Source organism: Geotrypetes seraphini, chromosome 16 (genome assembly GCF_902459505.1).
Source record: "Geotrypetes seraphini chromosome 16, aGeoSer1.1, whole genome shotgun sequence".
In the NCBI taxonomy this organism is placed as follows: Eukaryota; Metazoa; Chordata; class Amphibia; order Gymnophiona; family Dermophiidae; genus Geotrypetes; species Geotrypetes seraphini.
This window is the reverse complement of record NC_047099.1, coordinates 54,457,498-54,481,533: the sequence shown is the minus strand read 5'-3', so window position 1 is coordinate 54,481,533 and position 24,036 is coordinate 54,457,498. Positions and strand designations below refer to the sequence as shown.

General features: G+C 41.8%; 1 protein-coding gene across 2 annotated transcripts in view; it reads right to left on the bottom strand.

The window, feature by feature from the left end:
* Nucleotides 1–231: 231 nt before the first annotated feature.
* The window catches only part of LOC117350610 (diacylglycerol O-acyltransferase 1-like), a 38,396-nt gene continuing 14,591 nt past the window's right edge, over nt 232–24,036 (bottom strand). For both annotated transcript variants that reach the window (XM_033925003.1, XM_033925004.1), the window contains 11 exons: nt 20,857–20,982; nt 19,517–19,600; nt 16,321–16,424; nt 13,787–13,825; nt 10,181–10,222; nt 10,042–10,086; nt 9,765–9,877; nt 9,262–9,327; nt 6,083–6,170; nt 3,494–3,556; nt 232–2,197 (listed from right to left, as the gene is read on the bottom strand). In XM_033925003.1, the coding sequence (XP_033780894.1) occupies nt 2,033–2,197; nt 3,494–3,556; nt 6,083–6,170; nt 9,262–9,327; nt 9,765–9,877; nt 10,042–10,086; nt 10,181–10,222; nt 13,787–13,825; nt 16,321–16,424; nt 19,517–19,600; nt 20,857–20,982 (935 nt within the window). In that variant the 3' untranslated portion in view covers nt 232–2,032. The remainder of the gene's footprint in view (nt 2,198–3,493; nt 3,557–6,082; nt 6,171–9,261; nt 9,328–9,764; nt 9,878–10,041; nt 10,087–10,180; nt 10,223–13,786; nt 13,826–16,320; nt 16,425–19,516; nt 19,601–20,856; nt 20,983–24,036) is intronic.

Below are 24,036 nucleotides of genomic sequence, written 5' to 3'. Positions count from 1 at the left end.
CTCATGCATATTCATTAGGGAATCTTGAAAATCCGAATGGCTGGGGGGTCCCACTGATTCACGCTACTGAGGTTGTAAAACTGATATTGGGGCTCATTTTCAAAGCACAAAGTAACCCGTACTTTGTATATCTAAGTGCTTTGAGAATGAGCCCCCAAAGTCACAAAAAAAAGAGTAGGGTTGGACAAAACACCTTCCAAAGACCAAACAGAGGGGAGTTAAATGAAAGATTTATTTATTGGTCATCATAAAAAGACTCAACATAGGCCTGTGTTTTGGCACTTATAGTCTGCATCAGGAGTCGTAATAGTTCATAGAGTCATCCAATATGTATCATATAATCTCAAAACACAAGACAGTTTAAGAAGGCAAATTTCAGCCACATCAAAAACATCATCACGGCTCTGTGTTGTACCAATGTCTTAGATCCACCAGAGTCTGCTACTTTAGTGTTGCTGTCATGTGCGGGACTTTTTAGGTTCTTGTCTTTCCTTCCCTTTTTTTTCACGTATAACAGATATTATCAGAAGACTATGAAACCAAGGCTTATGACAATAGGGAACAATTATAATTTCCGCATAAGGATGACATCTGATCCATTTAGAACTTTCTGAATCATTTTCTGTGGACGTTTTCTCCCATGTTTGAGCTAACTCTGCTAAAAAGAGTTAATTTTCAAAAGGAAACCCCATGTGGGATTTTGAAATCCCTGTGCCAGTTTTTCCCCTGCCTCCCTGTGATGGCAGCAGCAAGTTTTCAAAGGGATCCTCACTGGGGAGAACAGCAAATATTCCTTCCTATCTGCTCAGCCAATTTCTTTGAATATCAATGTGACATGAAATATGAATTGATTGTAAGATTTAGAAGGTTCTCTGCCCAAGAAATAATCCTTCTTGATATAACTTATAGAAAATATGTTATCTAATCTCCTGAAAAATGTGCTTTTATTTTCAGCTTACTTTAAATGCTCTAGTCCTTCACTGGTCCAATATGTCCTGTATTGAATATACTATATAGAAAGAATTCCTTCACCTACAAAGAGGCTGACTTGAAGACATGAGCATTTACTGGCTACAAGTGGAAGGATTGGCCATTTTATCTATGTCAATGTCTAAAAGACCATCAGAGGTAAGTTGGTATTTCAACCTAGATGTGTATGTATAAATGCTCCCAATTAAGTTCAGAGGCCACAATCGTTAGACATGATCAATTTTTGGAAGGAAAACCATGGGGGGATTAAGGGGCCAACCTTCCCAAATCCCTCCTGTAGAGTGCCAGTCAAAACAAGCAGTTTTAGAAACCCTACATGTACCCAGGAGGTGATGTGAATCAGATATGCATTTCCCTTCTGAAATGAGGAATACACATGTATTTTTGGTCTCACCCCAGTCCTTGCCATATGCCTACAGTTTTCTAGAATTGGGCTCACCTCAATTAGGATATAGGTTTAAATACCAATATTTACGCATGTAATAAGAGCCATGGAATGAGTCAGTGCCAACGAAACATACACATTCTTCGCTTGACAATATAATATAAAACGCTTCTATAGACTTCCACTGGGAGCAGTGTGATCTACTCCGAGAGCTTTCACTATACACTGGTGAAGCAGGACAGAGGGTTGGCTGCTGGTGCAACACTGTGGTTCACTTTCTTCATGCTATATGAATACGTGGAGGATGCCAGTCTCTAGTGTTGTCATGCTGAGATGCAGGTTGACTCCTGTAGAAACCTAGAACCTTAGCAAATGGTCATATGATAGGGGCCTGTGTGGTTTTAAAAGCTCACATTCCTAGGTAGGCATCACAGCCTACTAAGATTTCACTCTGGGACTACATGTGCTAGAATTTCTCTCTAAAAAACGTAAGAGAACAGAAGTCTTAATAGGAGGTATTACTTCTTTTGAAAGTGTGTGATAACTGATGTCTTATGAAGGATTTTTCTAGTATAGTTCTGTATGGTTCCAAAGGATGCTCTGTCTGTTGTTATATATGAAAAGTAGAGAAAATGTTCTGAATACTGGGCTTTCATGTCAGAAAAACAATCTCCAGCATGGTCCGGATTGTGTCTGCTCGATGTAATAATCGTGGAAGTACAGAAACACTACCAGAGGAGTCCCCAGCACACCATTCGCCCACAGGATGCAATTGACATAGTTCCCACCACAAATCTTCTCAACCAGCCAAAAGAGTGGAACCTGAGGACAAAGCAAAGCCCAGAGAAATATATTACGCCTCTGCCTCACTTCTTATAGGGAGCTCTGCTCATCTCTGGCATGTGCAGATATACAGTACACACACATCAATAATATGACAATGCTTCAACATGGCTTGCTTTGAGGAAATGGAGCCGATCTTTTGTGATTAGCTTTGAAAATCCATCATGCAGCCTCTGCTCTTGTATCACCCCAGTTCTCCTTCTTTCTTTTAGAAATAGCAAGCAAAGCAGATTTCTTCTGACTGAGAAATGTGTAACCTTCTCTGAAGTCGGTTTCCTTTTGGTTACTCTGTAAACAGATTCTCCTCACTACAGGCCAGATATATCCTCTGATCTCATAAACTAATCTAATAATATAACGGAAGCCAAGACGTCTTTGGTTAATAACTTTCCTTTTAAGGGCAAAGTTTAAAAAAAAAAAAAAATTTTTATTAAAAAAAATTTTTTTTTTTTTCTGATTTATAATTTTTATTCGTTTTCAAATTTTACATAAAGTGTACAAAATATTTAAATACAATTGATGAATACACAATATCACTTTTATATCTAATACATCATATTTTAAATATATTTTTATCCCCTCTCATTTGAATCAATTGTCATTTCTATCCTAACCTATTGTTTTATCCTTTAATGTTTCTCCTTTCCTATATCAATTGTAGTTCTCTCCCACTATCCTATTGTTTCATTTCGTATGTTTTTGATCAAAGCGGTCTGTATGTTAGGACGTTAGTCTGTATCCCCCATTTCGTGTTTTATTGTTATTTTATAACTCGTTTTTACATAATTTTACACTGTCAACCGCTTAGAAACTCAAATAAGCGGTCTAAAAATTTTTTTTAATAAACTTGAAACTTGGAAGCCAACTGAAGGAAACACTAAAGGGTCTTTGGTACCTAAATCAGCCTGTCTAATTTCATTCTAAGAGCAGAGCAGAAGTGAGCATGCCGCTGAAATTAAGTTAAAGAAAATGGGTCCAGTATTCAGACTGTCTCCCATGATCTGTGGCAATCTCAGATATTCAATGCCGGAGCTCAAAGTTCACCTCCTTGGACTTAGTTGGCCAAGCCAATATTCATTGGCAAAAGATAAACCTGCTTCTTAGGCAGGTCTGTCTAGCTTTAGCTTTAGCCAGCCACTGAATATTGGCGGTGACCAGCCAGTTCAGCGGGAGGTAGCCAACTATTGGTATCAGGGGGTAGGAAACAACATTTGTTTGACTGCCAGCAAATTGTAAGTAACTGTTTCATGGTTTCTAAGTCAGCATCAACCTTACCTGGACCAGCACAGTAATGAAAATCCAAAACTGGAACATTCTTAGCGGGACAGAGATCAGGTACTAGAAAAAAAGAGAGAGAGTAAGATATGGAACGGGACCCCTAATCTCTCGTGTTGTCTTTTATTCTTTGCTGAGTTAATTCACTATGGGAGCAAGTCTAGCAGTAGGTGTCTAATTCCAACCCCTGAAGTCCTCCATAGCAGCGCTCATACAATTGGCTGAAATAATAATAATAATAATTTTATTATTATACTAATCTATAAGCCCGTTACATTAACGGGTGCTAGAATAGATGTGTCTTTTTGTCTCTCTCTCCTTGGCCGCTGTCTTTCTTTCTTTCTGTCTCTCTCCTTGGCCACTGTCTGTCTGTCTTTTTTTCTTTCTCTCTCTCTCTCTTTAGCCGCTGTCTGACTTTCTGTCTATCTCTCTGGCCCCCTGTCTGTCTGTCATTCTTTCTGTCTCTGTCTCTCCCTGGCCCCCTGTCTTTCTGTCTTTCTCTCTTGCTCCTTGGCTGCTGTCTGTCTCTCTGGCACCCTGTCTGTTTGTCATTCTTTCTGTCTGTATCTCTCCCTGGCCCCTTGTCTGTCTGTCTCTCTCCCTGGCCCCATGCCTGCTTATCTCTCTCTGACCCCCTGAGCAAACCAAGATTGCTGCCTGCCCCCCAGCATACCCCTCCCCCCAAAGCAGCCCCCTTTCCCTCTCCCCCTCCACTTCCCTGTGCAGCAGTAGCAGCCGGACGCTTTGCAGCACCCGCACCCTGTCCACTTCGTCCAGAGGGAGAATTAGAAGGGCTTGAGCATGCGCAAGTACATGCTCAAAGCCGGCAGAGGCAGGAAGAAGATCTTGAAGCGGCACCGGCATGTCCAATGAGCTGCATGCCGGTGCCAGACGGGTGGGGGGGGTGAGTTAAAGTTGGTTGGGCGGGGGTGCCTGTTCTCATGGAGGGGGGTGCCGATTCGAGCGGGGGAGGCCTTTGCGAGCGGGGGGTGAGCAGCGCCGCTGGCCTCGGGGGGGGGGAATGTATCAAAGTGAGTTTCCATTATTTCCTATGGGGAAACTCGCTTTGATATACGAGTATTTTGGTTTACGAGCATGCTTCTGGAACTAATTATGCTCGTAAACCAAGGTACCACTGTATTCATTTTTAATGTTTAATGCCCAGTCTGAACAAGCAAATCAAGGTGATTTACAAAATTAGTAGTATGTGTAAGCTTGAAATCTTTTGCTGGCCCTTTACATGAAAAGGTTGGACACCACTGGTGGCCGATACTGAGTTACTAGAGTATTCTACAGTAATATTTAGGTAGTTGTGATTACACCATTGCATATGTAAGTGGCAGCAAAACAGTACTTAGGTGCCCTGCTGGCGCTTTTGTGGGTAAGGGCCAATATTCTGTATGTTAACCACTTATAAAACTGCCTTTTTCCTGTCTTGTTAAGGAGTTCTTTTTGTCGTTTCATAATGGCTTGAATTCTCTTTTTAGCTCTATACTTCATTTCCACACTGTTTTTAGAGCAAATCTAAAGGTGTTAAAAGCCTTGGAGAATTGCCCTCAGAGAACTCTCTAGTATTCCCTGTCTCTCTTCCACAATGTAATAGAACTGCTATTCAATGGGCTTTAAAAAAAGGAAGCTGAGAAGGGGGGAAAGGGTAAAGAGGTCATTGATTTGAGATATTACCTTTCTGTTTACATATACAGTGGTACCTCGGTTTACGAGTGCACCGGTTTGCGAGTGTTTTGCAAGACGAGCAAAACATTTGCAAAATCGGTGCCTCGGAAACCGAGCATGGCTCGATTTACGAGCACCCCCCCTCCCCCCCCCCCCGCAATCTGGCACCCCCCCTGCGATCCGGCACCCCCCTGCCTCGAACCAGCACACACCACCACCCCCCCCCCGCCACGATCCGAACCCCCCGCCACGATTGGGCACCTTCCCGCCACGATCCGACCCCCTTGACACGATTGGGCACCCCCCGCCACGATCCGACCCCCCCCCCCCCCGACACAATTGGGCACCCCCCCGCCGCTTCTTACCCTCATCTGGGCACTCTTGAAAATCAGCCTTCTCCTCTGCTGGGCCTTGAACATCTGAGCATGCTCAAGGCCTGCGAGTTCACTTTCTGAACGTGAACTCGCAGGCCTTGAGCATGCTCAGATGCTCAAGGCCCAGCAGAGGAGGAAGCCGATTTTCAAGAGTGCCCAGATGAGGGTAAGAAGCGGCGGGGGGGGTGCCCAATTGTGTCGGGGGGGGATGTCGGATCGTGTCGGGGGGGTGCCCAATCGTGGCGGGGGGAGGGTCGGATCGTGGCGGGGGGGGGGTGCCGGTTCGAGGCAGAGGGGGTGCCAGATCGCAGGGGGAGGGGCCTTTGAGGGGAGCTATGCCGGTTCTCAGGGAGGGGGGAACGCATCAAAGCGAGTTTCCATTATTTCCTATGGGGAAACTCGCTTTGATAAACGAGCATTTTGGATTACGAGCATGCTCCTGGAACGGATTATGCTCGTAATCCAAGGTACCACTGTATTATATACGGGAACTATCTCTGACAAGGGCCCACGCACAGGAATCGCAATGTCTGTCACTTACCTCATAGATAATGGCAGAAACCAAGACAACTACTGTCTGGGCCTGCAGCTTTTCATAACCATGCAGCATCAGGGGCTTGTACACATGTCTGTTTGCACAAAACAGAAGGAAACAATTGCACAATGTTACTTTCTCGTTCAACTGCCAAAGGCTAGTCACAACCACTGTAAAACAACAACAGATACGTGTGACAGGGAAAGAAGCTTTCTGACTGGTGTGAGTGAAAACACAGGCACCATACGGCACACAGACAGTGCAACGTACTCTTCCAGGTCACCCGCTGGTTCAATTTGCAGCGGTTGATATTACATAGTAACATAGTAACATACATAGTAACATAGTAGATGACGGTAGATAAACACCCGAATGGCCCATCCAGTCTGCCCAACCTGATTCTATTTTAATTTTTTATTCTTAGCTATTTCTGGGCAAGAATCCAAAGCTCTACCTGGTACTGTGCTTGGGTTCCTACTGCCGAAATCTCCGTTAAAATCTACTCCAGCCCATCTACACCCTCCCAGCCTTTGAAGCCCTCCCCAGCCCATCCCCCACCAAACGGCCCTATACAGACACAGACCGTGCAATATTATTCAGGAAGGTTTAAGCACTTAACCAGGTAATACCACTGAATACTGGCTCTAACGCAATCTAGGCAGCACTGTGGCAGTCCAGGGTGGGAGTGGGAGAGTTGGGAGAGAGTCCAAAGATAGGCTCACATGCGTAACCAGAAAAACAGAGCCGTATACAAAACAGTCCATGTTTGCCTAGTTATGTATGTGGGTACCAGCATTGCATATCGGCCAGCACCTATATCACTTCTGGATCCACCGATGACCTGGTTTTTTAATGCTGGTCCCCACTGAATATCTGGGTTTAATTTAGCCAGTGGTGATCTGCGATTAAAGAATGGTGTATAATGGACTCAGTTCTACAAATGGCACCAAAAAATCAGCACTGATAACATTTCACCCTATGTGCTGTTCTATAAGTGGCGCTCAGAGTTGGGCACTGGGATCTAGGCCCACTGGTAGGTGCGAGGATTTACACCAAGAAACTCCTGGTGCAAATTCTTATGCATAAATTACGTGCAGGTCTTTCTTATTCTAGAAAAGCGCATGCAAATTCCATGGCTGCGCCCTTTTTGGATCCACATGTAAACTGAATGCACAGATCCCAGCTGCTAAAAATGTGCATGTAAATTTTAATTAATGACAACTAATATCATTCAGTTGTTGGCACTAAAGCCCTTATTCTGTAAACAGCGCCCTACCGGCGCCTAAGCTAAGAAGGAAACACTTTTTAAAAGATATTTCACTTTAAAAAAAAAATAATAAATATTATCAAAACATTCAAATGCATTTATACATTATACATTTTGGTGGAACTCAGTTTGTCATATATATAAGATGGAAAAGGTGTTAGCGTTACAACAAGGGAATCTTCATAATTTTAAAAAAATTTGGGAACCATTGACTAATTATTCGAATGATCAGATATCTTAGCACATGGGTAGTAGATATGTGGGGGCGGGGTGGGAAATGTATATCATATGGAAATAGGAATATTGATAAAAAGGGGGGTATTTATTCTGTATTACAAGATGATTTGTTTGTAAATACAAGTGATATATGACAATTGATTATAATATGTTTAATTCACTTGTAAGAATTCAAAAATGAATAAATAAAAATTTAAAAAAAAAAAGATATTTCACTTTGTCATATTTTTAAAATGGAAAGAGCATTTGCGATACAGAAAAGAAATTATGATAATTTTATGAAAATCTGGGGGCCATTAGTAAGATATTGTAATGAATTAACATCATTTTCCATTTGTTTGATACATGTTTACATTCGGGGGGAGGGATGAGTTTGGGGAGAAATATTTTTAACTAATTAATATGATTTGAGTTTAAGTTGAATATATTTCTTGAAAGTAATTGTGGGTGGGTGGGCGGGAAGGGTTATAATTTTTATGTCAATGTGATTATATGAATAGAATTTCAAGTGTTATCTGATTTTATTTGTTATTTTATAATATTGAGCACTTGTTGTCGGATTTAAAATGAATAAAGAATTTTTTTTAAAAAAGATATTTCCAGGTGCCTAGAAAAACAACGCCGGAATCACACCTACATAGGTGCTTAATGATGCCTAAAACCACTGTAGGTGTGGCTAATGCCAGAAGTGACATCAGGTGCTGAAAAGTGCCTCCGTAGGCGCGATTCACAAAAAAGGTAGGTGTCGGAAATGTGGGACTTGAAAACCCTGGTCTACATTTTCCAGAGGTGCCATCACGTGATTGAGAGTTCATCGGCAGCCACCGACAACGGCACCGTTTAGAGAATCTGGGCCTAACTGGTTTGTTAGTCAACTAAATTGCACATGTCCAGACAAATCTAATCCCTATTTTATAGGCTAAATTGCATTGATCAGAGAAGGTCACGTAAGTTTTTCTGAATATCAACAGTTTAGCTTCACAACCTCTAATAACATGATACTTCATTTCATTTGTTCAATTTTCTATACCTTTCTCCCAGGGGTGCCCAAGCATTTTTCCCTCTCTGTCCCGGTGGACTCACAATCTATCTAATGTACCTGGGGAAAGGAGGGGGGGATAATCCTATATGGTATCCTCCCTCCCTTTATCCCTCTTTCTTGGAATTCCTCAAACCCTAATACCACCAGATCCTCCTACAAATTAAAACTATCCTTCCCCTCGCTAAAAGGCATTTCCCACACAGGAAAGCTAGGGACCTCCCTCCACTTCAAAATCACTGAGCTCTGGAACAACCGTACCTCCCCTCTTCGGAACTTGAGCTCTCTCCAAGTTTTCCGCAAACATCTGAAAACCTGGCTTTTCTCAAAAAATGTAAGTCTCCCTCCAACTTAGGAATCAAGGAAACTCTTATATCTTGGCATCCCAAGTCCTCTAAATTTTCTTCACACTTCTACCTCTAACCCTCTGTTGTAGTTCCTTCCTATTTCTCCTACTGTAAACCACGTCAAGCTCTACGAACGTGGAGATGATGCGGTATACAAACCTAAGGATTAGATTAGATTAGAGCAGTGTGGGTTTAAACCCACAACCCCAGGGGACTGAGGCTATAGCTTTAACCACTGTGCCACACCAGTCTGTCTAGCTCAGATCATTTCTGAATGCAGAGAATGTTATTGTACCTGATGAGCCACTTGTGCAATGGTCTGTTCCAGCTGGACCAGAAATCCATAAGGTTATTTGTGTTCCTAAGAGGAGAAGGAAGAAAACCTCATTATCTGCCATTCACTACCCCCCCTTTTTTTTTTTTTTTTTTATAAAAATGCAGAAGAGGTTTTTAGCACCAGCTGGTACAATGAATGCTTTGCACTGCTCTGATGCTCAAAGGAACTCTATGATCATCAGAGCAGTGCCCTGGCCAGCACTAAAAACCTCTTCCACGCTTTTGTAGAAGGGGAGGGGGGTAAGTTATTTAACCACTGTTACTTTTCTTTGTTTCCTGAATTTCTCTAACGTTAATAACATTTCCGTCTAAGAACCTATGCTTTCAGAGGTTTAGTTCTTGTGCTGACATTAACCAAAGTATAATTGCGATATTCCTGGTCAGCCATAATTATCTAGTAATACTCTTCTCAGCTTCTTGTGATTTTTTAACCCACCCTATACAAGATGAGAGAAACCTTACCACCAGTCAAGATAAAACTCACGGTCGCCAAAACAAAGCAGCTCTGCAATTAGATTGAGATAGCAGTGGAAGAAGGAGTAAAAAAGGATCAACCAGATAAAATGATTTGGAACCTGCAGGATAAACATAAGGAAATGCAATTTTATCCTTTTTTTTGGATACTGATTGGTACACATGTGGAAATGAATGCCTCAAGTGCATTTCCTAAACAGGATCCATTTGTACATGTGTTACTATTTCCTTATCATTCTAATAAAACTCTTCCAGTTCTGCTTACCGCTAGTTTCAGAATATACTCCATTAACAAGGGGTGTTCAACTTCCTGCAGAAACAAAGAGAACAGTCACTATCACAAACAAACAAATGAGAGAGGGTCGTGTCTGGAAAACAAATAAAAAGCAGTATAACTTACTCACATTAATGGGCTTCATGGACTTCTGGACGATTGGCACAATCCACTAAAAGAGAACAAAGATGAACTATAAGTCTGGGAAGCAGACGTTCTGTGCTTACAAGAAATAATGAGTTCTCCCTTGTGCAGAGCTGGGGTGTGTTGGCTCCCACTCACAGATGACTGTCAGAAAGTTCACAAAGATTAAATTTGATCTTACCTGCTAATTTTCTTTCTTTAAGCCCCAACCAAACCAGTCCAGAATGCATGGATTTGGTCTGTCAGCCAGCAGATGGAGACAGCAAGTTGAACTGTAAGTTGAACCACATAAAAACCCTGTGCAGGTGGAGCTCTCCAATATTCCTATAACAAAACCACAAAACTAAACCATTAACTTCGCTCAGAAATTAAAATGCCCTTGGAGGGAATTCAGGGTTTGTTTTCTATAACACAGCAAAGCAAGGAATGCTTCAGAGACCCCAACACTCTTAGCAAAACGAAACAGAGAAAAAATGAGAACATTAAAACTAGATCAACCTTAAGCTACAGGGTGGGTTTCTGGACTGATCTGATTTGGATGCCAGGAAAGAAAATTAGTAATTAGAGCCATATTTTTCTTTTCATCCCACCAGACCACTCAAGAATTAAAGGGATATAGCAAGGCACTCATCATACTGGTGAGATGAAAACATCCCTTATGCCAAAAAGTCTGCCCCTATAACAGCATCCACTCTAGCTTGAATATCTGACCTATAAAACTTTGAAAAACAAATGCAGAGAAAACTAAATGGGCCGCGCTGTACATATAATATGTAGGTACTATTACTCTGATGAGGGAGCATTCACTTGTGTTGTGTATAGTACTCAAATCATTTTGAAAATTTGGTTCCTATGGAAGAAACTGCATAAGCTTATGTCCTTGATGCCTCTCTACTACTGGTTGAATGAGACCTAAGCATAATGAGCCTTAAGGAGATAGAGGCTGAATTGATTGACTCAATCCACTTCATAGCAGATGACAACTAGACAACTGACCCACTCATCTTCTTTCTCCTCCATAGTGATTCCTCTGTCCTATTAACCTCTTTCTCCTCAACAACGCATTTCCGGTCCTATTAACTCTCCTCTTCCCCCTCTTAAATTCAATCAATTTGTATCTCGCTTAATCTATTGTAAACCGCATAGAACTTAATGGTATTGTGGTATATAAACTGTTATTATTATTATGACAAAGACCTATCTTCTGAGACAATGATAGACTTTGTCTTGCAATAAGCAAACCAGATCGGCATACCACAGATGTCTGGACCAATCTGACGCCATTAGAATTACCAGTCGTAGGTAAGATGCTATTTTCTTTAATATTCAACCCAAGGAGAAAATATGTACAACAAAAAGCACTTACCAAAACTGACCAAAAGTTTAGGGGGAAAAGGGGGAAACATAATAATGGAGCGCCTTTCTTGCAACACAGCAACTCTGACTTGGTAAAAATACTCCATTCTCCTCTTCTTTAATTCCTTCTTTTTTAACCCTTTAAAAAGCTGAAGAAAAATAAAAGGTACTCCAAGTTGCAAAAACCCTGAATTTCTTTCTTAATCATTACGCTCAACCAGGTGGCCAGTTCTTCAACTGAATCCGAGAGCCCAGAACTTCAAGGGACGTGTGTCACCATCTGCTGGAGACAGAAAACACAGGAAAGCTCCACCTGTGCAGTGTCTATAGAGACTGAAGAGCTATAAGTCCTAGTTTATGTCTCCATCCACTGGCTGATGATGTAACCCATTAGTTTTGGACATCTGCAGTTTTCCGTGGGAATTTGGATATATACCAGGAAAACTCCTGTGTATAACTTATAGCATATAAGCATCTCAGATGCATGGGAGTCCTCTGCCTACATTCTACCTTGGGGTGGTGTATCAATATTGTGATTTCAGTTGTAAGATACAGGCAGGTCCCTTGGCAATCCTGCAGATCTTTCCTGTCCCCCAGCCCCGTGACTCTGACTCAAGAACTTGCAGACCAGAGGGAATTAACAACACAAATATATCACTCACCCCCCTTTGACGGAGAGGATTTTAGTGCTGGCTAACACACTGAATGTTCTGTGCTACTCCAATGCTCATAGAAACTCTATGTCCATCGGAGCAGCGCAGAGCACTCAGCACCCAGTCGGCACTTAAAACCTCTTCCACACTTTTGTAAAAGAGGAGGATAGTGTGCCATTGAAATAGTGAAGTGGGCCTGAGATGAAACCCAAAGTGGAGACTAAGGTAGAAGAAGCCAAATTTTGTTGAAGGACCTGACACGGCCCATATTTCGGCTTATTAATGCTGTGCTTGTCCCGAGTATGGAACATTTGATTTTGCTGTTTATTTGTCACTCCCTCAATGGAAGCCTTGTATATATGAGACCATCATCTGACCCTTGATGCAGGCCATACAATGATAAACAGGCTGTGATGGGACCTTCAACAAAAACAAACCTTGGCTTCTTTGATCTTAGTCTTTTGTTTCATCTGTGGGCCACTTCATCACCCCCATGACTGAAACTATAAAATTGATATACCAATCCCCAAAACTGAAACACGGGTAAGCTCCTGCCCAGCTTAAAGCAAACGCTAGAGTAAATTCAGTGCTGCTAAATCCTGCACGATCACAGTGTTGACAGAGAATCAGTACTGTGTCTGAATTCAAAAGGACACGTGGGATCTCTCGGAGAGAGAAAGAGATAATGGTTACTGCGGATGGGCAGACTAGATGGGCCTTTTGGCCTTTATCTGCCATCATGTTTCTATGTTTCTAGTACTTGAGAAGTTTAACATTTTTCTGCTTTCTTTTTCACTTTTCTGATTCTGGGAAGCATCTGCTCTGAACATCAGCAGACAAAATAAAAACTGCTCCTAAGTGTTTTTCCGATGCATTTTAGCCTTGTGTAAACTGTGACTCCAGCAAATTACAAACACTGGAGCCATAATGAAAAGCAGAAAGTTTTCTACATCTGAATGTCAAAAACAGGCTATGCACAAAGTGAATTCATCCTGTTGAGCTCATGTAATGAGGCACTGAAAACAATATCCAGATTAATCACTGAGCTATGGTGAGGCTTTCAAAAAGTAGCCAAGGTGTTCCTAGCAATCTTTCCCCAGACAGAAAGTTTAGACAAAAAAACATGCTCTGCCACTCTTGTCGGAAAAGCTCTAATTTTGGGCAGATTTGGTCTCCCTATTTGCAGGTTTTGCCTCCAAGAGCCCGGAGCTGCATTCTGAACAAAGTGCAACTGAGTGCACATCCACCTGGGGTGGGTTAGTTTGGGGTTTGGGGGGGGGGGCAGTGGGGGATTCTGTGGAAGGGTGGTTTATGGGCATGGGTTTGCCATGAGGTGCTAAGAGTGTACATGCCTTGTGGCTTCTCTTGGTTTCTCAGGGGACGAGTTCCTGTTTGTTGGGGTGGGCTGGGTGAAACCTTGATGACTTCCGGGTTGATCATTTTCTCCTGTGTTGTTTCCTGATCTATATGGATTTGTTTCAATGTTTTGATTGTTCGCTATGTCAATAAAAATTGTTTCAATCTAAAAAACGTGCTCTGTATCCAAAAGCACAGCTAGATTGTGGCACTCTGTGAATCCATACCTGCTGAATCAGTCCTAACAGGAGCTGGGCTAGAAACACCTAAAAAAAAAACAGAAAGTACAAGAGGTCAAAGATTCCTTCTAACCAAAGCCAGTTTGGAAGGATATAAGGGACACAAGGCGATTGTTCTGGTTCTTAGCATCACAAGGGTCTCCCTGACAAAGCCGAGTGATGTCACAGAAGCATTAACATTATGTCAGTTTCTCTAAATGAGAGATAGAAATAATCTAATATAATAAAATGCTAGGCCGCGCATGCGCACTCTAAAGTCGTGTTCCCTGATCCGTTGTGGACATGAGAGTGCGCATGCGCGCATACTACGTCACTACCTCGCCGCTGCAGTAACGGCCCCACACTCGCGACTCGCCTTCGTTCAGCAGCCGTCAAAGAAGAGCGGCGGCCTTCCTTTCCTGCCTCTCCCATGGTGCGGCTCAGCGCTCGCACAACCCCGGCTTCCCCACCATCCCCAACCTCGGCACTGAGTGCGCATGCACGCTAAGGCAAAGGTGGTGCGCAGCGGAGCCATGAAACGATAGCCACCATCGGGGGATCATAACCAGTGGCATAGTAAGGGGGCGGACCGCCCCGGGAACCATGTTAGGAAGTTAGCCGTAGTGTAGGAGCAGCGGACCGCTACTCCAGTGCAAAAATTGAAACTTTTTTTTACTGCCACATCGTGACCCTGCCCCGCCCCAGGAGAGGGACCTGTCTCGCTCGCTACGGCATAAGCGAAATCGCCGAGGCAGAGCATTTTTAGTGGACTGGATGGGAGGGGGGGGAGGGAGGGGAGAGAGTGCGCAGCGGCTTTAAACTTTAAAATAAACTTTGACCGGTACTGTTGCGAGTTCTCCCAGAGCCTGGCCCGCACCAAGACGCGCTCCTACACTACGGCTAACAGGCGAAAAGAAAATAAAGAAAACGTTGGCCCCCGACAAAGTAGCGGAAGGTGGAGGAGGGGCGTGAGGAGCCGGAGAGCTGTATGTAAGTGTGTGTGTGCGGGTGTATAGCCGAGGAGGAAGTGTAGCAGGAGCAAGGAGGTGGGGAGAGTGGATTTCCCCTACTTGGATGTCAGGCATCAAGAGGATTGGAGGGAGAGAGAGAAAGGGGGCTGCTTTATGAGGAGGGGTGTGCTAAAAAAAAAAAAAGGCCAAGGAGACAAAGAAATATGGACACACATATCTATTCTAGCACCCGTTAATGTAACGGGCTTAAATACTAATAATAATTTATATACCGCCAAAGCCGTAGTAGTTTGAGGCAGTTTACAACAAAGAAGGGCTGGACAATCAGCAAATAAAGATACCGAGGGATACAGGTACAGTATAGAGGGGCCATATGTGAAGGAGAGCTGGAAGACAGGGGGGGAGGCCTAAGAGAACTTGGAAACAAGAGGTTGGGCGAAGAGGTCTTAGGTTACAAATCGGTTAAATAGGTTAGTTTTTAATAATTTCCTGAAGTTTAGATAGGATGAGGAGCGCGAGATAATGTTGCCTAGCCAATCATTTAGTTGACCAGCTTGGAAGGCAAGTGTTCTATTCAGGTATCTTTTGTAATGGCAGGCCTTTAGAGTTGGATGGCTAAACAGATGAGTTCTGCGTGTGGATCTGAATGGACAGACTGAGGTAAAATGGGGAGCCAAGTATAAGGGGGCAGAAATGTCCTCTTGGCACCCTCCAGTATTCCTCTGCTCTCAGAGTGCAGCTTAGGAGATCTGTGTCAATAGCCTTTAACATTTGAGGTCTCTTTGAAGCTAGGACTCCATGACTTTGGGCTCGTGAACTGAAAGCCCTCAGGAGAGCTCGGGGCAGGAGAAGTGGTAAAAATGTAATAAAACTTATCAAACAACTAAGTAGAAACTAGAATGAAAAGAAAAAAGAAAAAAAAAACCCTTGCAAAAACTGTATAAAGAGAACACCACAAAACTCAGAGGGCTACTCTAAGTTTGTCCTATGATTATGGTGGAGAGCAAAAGAATGAGATTTCTGAAGGCGTGTGGGAAATATTGGGCATTCCTAAAGAATCTACTCCAAAGCTTGGAAAGTGAAGATCCAGAGTGGCACTTCCTTCCTCGTTGCTTGTAATTCCGACAAAATGTTGTAAATCCGTGTTCAAATCGGATCCTAATTTAATTGATGTGAACCGCCTAGAACTCTTTGGGTATGGCGGTATACAAGAACATAATAATAATAGTCGGCAGAAAAGCTGAGTGTTCAAATAGTACTTTTGAACAAGCTGTTTCAATCTTGCTAAAGAGACTCACAAAGCTGTCTTCTTCTGTACTGGTCTTTTCTATCAGACATTCTAGTACTACTGTGTGGATCTGTTGTCCTCTACGAGGAGTTACAGATCTTTAATAAATAACAACTGCCCAACCATGTCCTTTAAAAAGCCAACCTGGCCCATTTAATAATCCAAAACAACCAACACCATTCTCTGAGTATGACCTGGCAGCTGTACAAGACAGCCGTCCCATTCTCTTCTATCTTAGTGACCCTAGTCCTTATTAGCTTTAAGTCCTGCAACAGCGCACTTACCATCTCAAACAATCTCCAAAAGATGAAGTGTTTTCTAATCCATTTGCTCCTTGGGAAATTAAGCTGATAACAGAGTGTGGGAGCCACAATAAAATAGCAAAAATCTTAAGACAGGGACAGAAAAAGATGAAGTTAAAAGACATTCTCATAGTCTCTTTCAGTTGAAAGAAATTAATGAGACATTAGATCTTACCTGCTAAATTTCTTTCACTGAGTCCATCCAGATCAGTCCAGACTTGTAAATTAATGGTCTGCTACCAGCAGATGGGGAAAGAAAAGAATGGGCTTCATAACATCACTTTACTTAGGGTCCTTTGGGTCCCAAAGCCAGCCAGTATTCCTGTAAGAAAGTAATCATAACTCATTTGCTCTCTCCTCCCAACAAGAAGGCATTGCAAACAGTGGTCAACACACAGGTCTTTGACCCCCAAAAGGGAAGAAACAACGAGGCTAAAAGAAAACATCTGAAGACACCATTTAGAGTCTACTGCCAACAAGCTTGTTTTTAATGTACTTGCCTCAAAACACCATGTCCTGCCAAGCTTGAACAACCAAACTATAATGTCCCATAAATGAATGAAGCATCAACCAAGTGTTCTGAGATGCAGCCCAAAATGTGCCTTCAGACTCTGATTTATATATGACCCCCAATAATCTACACTGAACCATTAGCCTCCATAATCTATTAGACCACAGAGGCAGCCGTAACCTTCCTAGGATCTCCAAAAAGAACAAAGAGCCCATAGCTAAAAATCTCTCCACAAGACCACAATTCTTCTAGAGGTCTGGCTGAACTGAAAACCATACTATTCAAGAAATTTGTCAAATGATCTAACCAAACCGTACCGACCCTTCCCAGATCCCGACGCATACTATAGCTGTCAACCTTGTAATCTCCCTGGAATGCCCAGGCTAATTTCTTGTTGTAAATCACCTAGAACTGAAAGGTATTGGCAGGATAGAAGACATCAATGTAATGTAATGAATAGGGATGTGCAAATACAGATCCAAGGAAATCAAATAGCTTCTATTCCCAACCACAAAGTCTCCATGCAAAACCTCTGTACTTGCAAGGCTCTGCTGACCTGCTTCAAATCCAAAACAGCACAAACTGTCCTTCTTTTGGGGGGCCACTATCTTACCTCTTTAAGAGGCACTGTCACTACTGCTTGCATAAGTAACAACCTTTTCAAAGTCAGCATGACTGCTTCTATTCTCTGAGGGGAGCAGTAAGTAAAGCCTGGCTATTGATCTACCTGTCTGCCTTCAGAGTATCCCATTCAGCTGAGATCATGTTCGTGATTGCCATATGGGCCAGAAAAGCCTCAGAAGATCCCTCAAGCAAAGAACCCTCTACCATCTCTTTCTCTAAATCTTTCAAGGGCCTCTCACTGGTTGATGGCCTGATATGGGCTAGATGGGGTGGGTGGGTGGAAAAGGAGCCCCCAAAACTTGGGACTAGTCCCTAATCCCTTAAAGACACAAAAAGCCTGATGCATAAGGAAAACAAATTCTAGAGAAGATCTTGCTCTGCTAAGAGATACCATTCACCTGGACCCCCATTAGGAACAGCACTAGAACACCACCCAAGCAGCCTTGCCCTCAGCTATAGACAAATTGGGGGCAGTTGATATCATAAGCTACCCTGGCTTGGGCCTGGGTGACTGATGCTGCTGGGCCATATGACCTCCCCCACATCTCTGTCAACTGGCTTTAACTCCTCTGGGCCCTCAAGCACTTTCAGCCTCCATTCATCGTCACAATTGAGTGGCAGCATCTTAAGGAAGCACAGCACTTGTGCTTGGCATACCCCAAGCTTGCTCCAGCAATTTCAAAGTTAACTCACCTTCAGAATGCCTGAAACACTCCTCCTCCCAGCTTCGATGTTGCCTCGCTGCTAGCCTCAGCCTTTGACTTTCTTTTTAATTCCTACCAGCTGCCACCATAAAATCTCTCAGGCCCCCTGGCCTCCTCCCACAAGGAAGACATGCCGCTACAGTTTGGACCCCATCAGAAAGGCAAGCATGAGAGGGACCTAGTACAACCAGGTTATGTGCCCCTAGGGTCCCAAGACCAGCCCCAGCTGATCTAAGTCCTCTTTAGTTTGCAGTCCACAGGAGAGGTAACCCAGCCCTCCCTACTTATGGAAATAACAAAATACCAGCTGTCTGAGGACTACACAGAACCCCATATAGGATAATGTCATCAAATCAGTTGTTCTCGATCTCAGTCTGTTGGTAGAAGAGCATAAAACCACAAGTCTGGATTGGTCTGGAAGGACGATGAGGAAAAAGCAGTTGTAATATATACAAACACATAAACATGAAGTACCAGGAATAAGAAAAGGAACAGAGAGTAGTATTCCATTTTATATTTTTGTGAGATAGGAATTAATAACTCTTATCTGGTAAGAGATATATTGAGCATTCCAAAGTGACCTCTTGTTTGTGAGGTACAAGCAGAAATCATTTTTGAAAGTGTCTCTTCTAGTTATAGATCCTGTCGTTTATGGTAGTATATCTACTATTGTCTCCTGTTTGAAAGCTATATTCAAAATGGAAAGAGCAATAGCAATACAAAGAGGGACATATACTAAATTTATAAAAATATGGGGGCCATTGACAAAATATTGTAGTGAATAATCATCAGTTTTTCTCTTCTTCTTTTCTTTTTCTTCTTTATGGCACATCAGGAGGAGTGGGTAATGGAAATAATATTACATAATATGTTATATAATGTGTATATGGTGATTGGAAAGCAGTTGAAGGGTGGGTGGTGGGGGAGGGGGTAAAAATATTATTAGAATTTTATGTAGTAGATCTAAAAGTGATATTGTGTAATAATTTGTGCAATTGATGTAAAATATGAAAATGAATAAAGAATATAAAAAAAAGAAATTCTCATGCATTTGAAAGCATATTTACTTTGTCATTTTATTAATGATATCAGAGTGGAGACTGCATATCTCAAGTGTTCACGGTCAATTACCAGAACTAATCTTGGTATATTGACTTTTCTGGTGAACTATCATTGATCTGAGTACATCCACTTCTTTTTGTTTTTTTATATCTTTTTTATCTTTTTTACTATTGTTCTTTATGTTCTCTTCTAGTTATAACATGGTGAATACTGGTGCCATCCACACTTCCTCCCCCTCCCCTGATAAGAAGAAGCTCTAAAGTGAGCAAAACTTTACCTGGTACTGTCAGGTTAAAAGGGTACATGACCTGCTTCTGTCCTCTCTCACTCTTTTTGGAAAGTTTTGAAGGCAGATCAATTCCTAGTATTCAAAATACACAAAATCAAGCTGATTCTAAAATCCAGCATAGCTCAGGCAACAGACTCTGAAAGGAGCATGTCATTTGCCAGAAATAGAAATCAAGGCACATAGGCAACCAGCAAAGTTTCTGTTCATTGGCAACCTCCTAGCAGTGTTTCTGAGCCAAGGCCACTCAGACGCTGACATAATGCCAAACCAGCACTTCACCTTCTTTTTTTTACATTACATTTACATTACATGTTACAAATACAAGGCACCTGAAAATCCCTCAGGACCAATACAGGACCAGTCAGCTTGTGCTCAAGTGCCTAATTAAGCAGGGACGAGCTGCGCTCCCAGAGAACCGAACCCTGAACTGTTCAAAATATTATTGTAGGCCAGCTTGGTAGATGCTCTAAAAGAAGATTTGTCCCCCCTAGCTACAGATCTTTATATCTTCTCCCAGGCAGAGATGCCCCCCCAGGAATACTGGGGGTCTCTTGGGCACAAGAAAGCCTCACAGGATCAGATTTAAAAAAAACCCAGTTGCAGAGCTAAAGGCACCTTTGCAACCCACTTGCAGAAGAAAAACTGAGGGAGAAGGGCACTGCCCAGTGACACAAGCAGGCAGAGCTGAAAAAACTGTCTGATGCCTTCTGCAAGTTTCAGCAATTAGGGGGTTAGAACCTATAGTCCAGACTATTGTACCCTTTGCACTGGAAAGAGCACAGTAAAGAACAATATAGAAAACCCAAAGACCCTCTGTATTGAACTGTGGAAGAAATCAGAATACTGTCAGCCACAGTTATAATGTTCTTCTCAAAGTACATTAACTTTCTAATATATGGGTGGGTGGATGGGAAGGGATTCTTTTATATTTATATATTTTAAGGAGTATAAGTAAGATTGTCAAGTGATTTGTTAAAATTTTTCTGATTGACTATTATACACTTGTAATATTTGAAAATGAATAAAGATTTACAAAAAAAAAAAAAAAGCACATTAACTTTCTAATCTCTGGCAAAAAAAAATGTCTCCAGTTCCAAGCACCTGCGTCTTAATTTTACACTTTGAAAGCAATTTTCAGACCATGCTAGGAGCCTGACCATGAAGAGTACTTTGAATATTCCCACACAGTTTCCCTTTACAAGTTATCTGGACAGCTAGTGCCACAGGGATCTCTTATCCGCATACCCTGTAGGTATAAAGGATGAGAGGTAAACCTGCCCCACCGCTGAACCTGGTTCCATCTCTAGTCATCTCACATCATAGCTGACCTAGCTTTTTCATAGCTCCTCGAGACGTTCTGGGGTGCTTGCTTCTGTACCAGTGGTTAACCTCATAGTAGGAGTAAAGCTTGAGGAAGAAAACAATGGACAGCAGCAAAGTAAGCAACGATCCCACTAAAAAGGCAGAGAGAAAACACAGATCAGGAAGAGGTTTGGACCAGAAAGAACAGTGAAGTAACGCAGTTGAATACTTGAAGCAGGTGTTCTCCATGGACAGCAGGATCCTACAGGAACCCAGTTGGTTGACATCACTGGGGGCAAAGCAGAAAAGGAGAGGGAAGATGAGGCCAAACCAAAAAGTACAATGGGCCTCAAAGACCTTTAATGAGGATCTCAATATTGGCCGTGTCGGGATCATCTGTTTCAGTAGCACAGTTTACTACTACTATTTATTATTTCTATAGCGCTGAAAGGCGTAAGCAGCGCTGTACATTTTGACATACAATAGACAGTCCCTGCTCAGAAGAGCTTACAATCTAATTAGTGGTCTCAAACTTAAACCCTTTGCAGGGCCACATTTTGGATTTGAAGGTACTTGGAGGGCCTCACAAAAATTGTTAATGTTTTATTAAAGAAATGACAATTTTGTATAAAGTAGAACTCTTTACAGTTTATACATCTTTCCTTTTGGTTAAATCTTAATAATATTGTCATTTATAGCTAAAGAGACATATGATCAAGAAACTGTTTTATTTTACTTTTGTGATTATGATAAACATACCGAGGGCCTCAAAATAGTACCTGGCGGGCCGTGAGTTTGAGACCACTGGTTTAGATGGTGTTTTTTCTGAGGAAATAATAATAATAATAATAACTTTATTCTTCTATACCGCCACAATCTTGCGACTTCTAGGCAGTTTACATTCAAGAGAGCTGGACATTCAGTGAGTTACAATATGCAGATAGTCAGAGGAAATACAGAAACTTTAAGAAAGCAAAAAAATAAAATATACAGTTTGCTAAAAAATTTCCAAGAGGACCTGTTTGGAAACGGTTGCGAATTACAAAAACTACAGCGAAAATTACAATATACATTTTGTTAAGAATTTTCAGAGGGGACCTGTTAGGAAAATAGGCAATACCACCACACCAATGAATAAGAGCAAAGTAGCTCTGCCCTGATGATGTCACCCAATTGTGTGGTTTTAGCAATACTTGATGTCCATGGAGAAAAAGGAGAAATTAGGTTCTTCTTGCTAATTTACTTTCTTTTAGCCTCTCCAGACCAGCATAGGTTAATCTTACAAATGGGTTATATCTCATCATGACCAGCAGGTGGAGACTAAGACAAAATTTTGAAACTGTACATATCATGTGACTCCTCCCTAATTACCTCAGTCTGCCAAATAGCCAAGCAGAACTAAGAACTATACACAGAAAAAGCAAAAAGGACTCCGAACAGGAGTAACAACTAATAAAAACAAGAACGCTGTTGGAAAATACAAAGGAACAAATGCAAATAGCAAAGGTCCCCACAGCTCGCCAGCTACGCCAGCCAAGCCACAGCCACTGTTCTTAATCTCCCCAGCCCTAGAAAAATACTAGAAACTGACCGAAAAATTAAAATCATGACAATAGACAGGGTGGGGTCCTATGCTGGTCTGGAGAGGCTAAGAGAAAGTAAATTAGCAGGTAAGAACATAAATTCTCCTTCTTTAGCAACTTTCTAGACCAGCATAGGTTAATCTTACAAGCGGGATGTACCAAAGCAGTCCCCATCATTGGTGGAACCCCCGAAGGGCTGACACCAGAACACGCTCACCAAACACTGCGTCCCGACGCGCCTGAACGTCCACACGATAGTGTCTGACAAAGGAATGCAAGGAAAACCAAACATCAGCGTTACAAATATCCACTGGAGGTAGGTTGAGGTAATTAGGGAGGAGTCACATGATATGTACTATTCCAAAGTTTTGTCTCAGTCTCCACCTGCTGGTCATGATGAGATTTAACCCACTTGTAAGATTAAGCTGTGCTGGTCTGGAGAGTTGCTAAAGAACGGGATCCTTGAATGATCAAAAACATTCAAAGGTAATAACACAAGTTCTAGAATTTGTGAGGCTGATAATCATTGGTTCACGTTAATTGGATATCCAGAGAGAGAAATGATTATGTAACCAGTTAAAGTAAACGGGATGTCTTATGTGGTTAACTTAAACTTGCGGTTTATACAGTCTGACTTAACTGATTAAGTTTAACTGGATAGTAATGAGTATCCATGCATCTCTTTCCCCTCTTCTTTTTAACCAATTCAATTTTGTCGGCAATTCATAAGCAATGGCTGGGACATTTAAACTCACAGGTTGTATAGTTCTCTAAGTTAATTGGACAGCTCTTTTACAACCCTCCTGTACATGTGCATTTACAATCATACATGCAAAATGTTTTGCACATCACTTAAGAGCCACTCTAATAAAGTATAGAATAGCATTTTATATGCTTAAGTATTATTTATATTTATATACTGCCTATTCATTGTCTAAGTGGTTTACATTTAGGTACTCAGATTATACAAAACACAGCAGCACGATTGATAATGGGATTGTCTAAATATGATCATATTTCACCACATCTCCAAAAATTGCATTGGCTTGCAGTCGCCTTCAGAGTACAGTATAAAGCAGTGATGATTTGCCATCAATTCTTGTAAGGAAACATCCCAGAATCATTTAAAAATAATATATTTAGCTCTACACCAAAAAGATCTTTGCGTTCTGAGAATTTAGCTTTACTGAGGACGTCTGTGAATCCAAGACTTGTCGAGACTGGTAAAAGGACTTTCTGTTGTGCAGGAGTTAAGTTATGGAACTCCTTGGTGGGTCAGATACGAAATTGCTGTGAAAAGGGCAGATTTAGAAAACTACTTAAGACGCAGTTATTTGTAGATGCCTTTTTCCAGCTACCTCTAGTAAAATTGATGAACTATCCACGATCTTTAGTATCCAAATTATGATATCTTTCTGAGGATTGTTTGCATGTTTATTTTATCACATGTCTATTTTATCACGCATTTGTTTATTATGTATGCAAATGATGTAAACCGCTTAGTTTTAAATGGTATATCAATTTTTAAAATAAAGAAATACATTTGTCCCTATCTATCCTGGTGGGTTTGCAATCTATCTAACGCACCTGGGGCAGTGGAGGATTGAGTGACTTGCCCAGGGT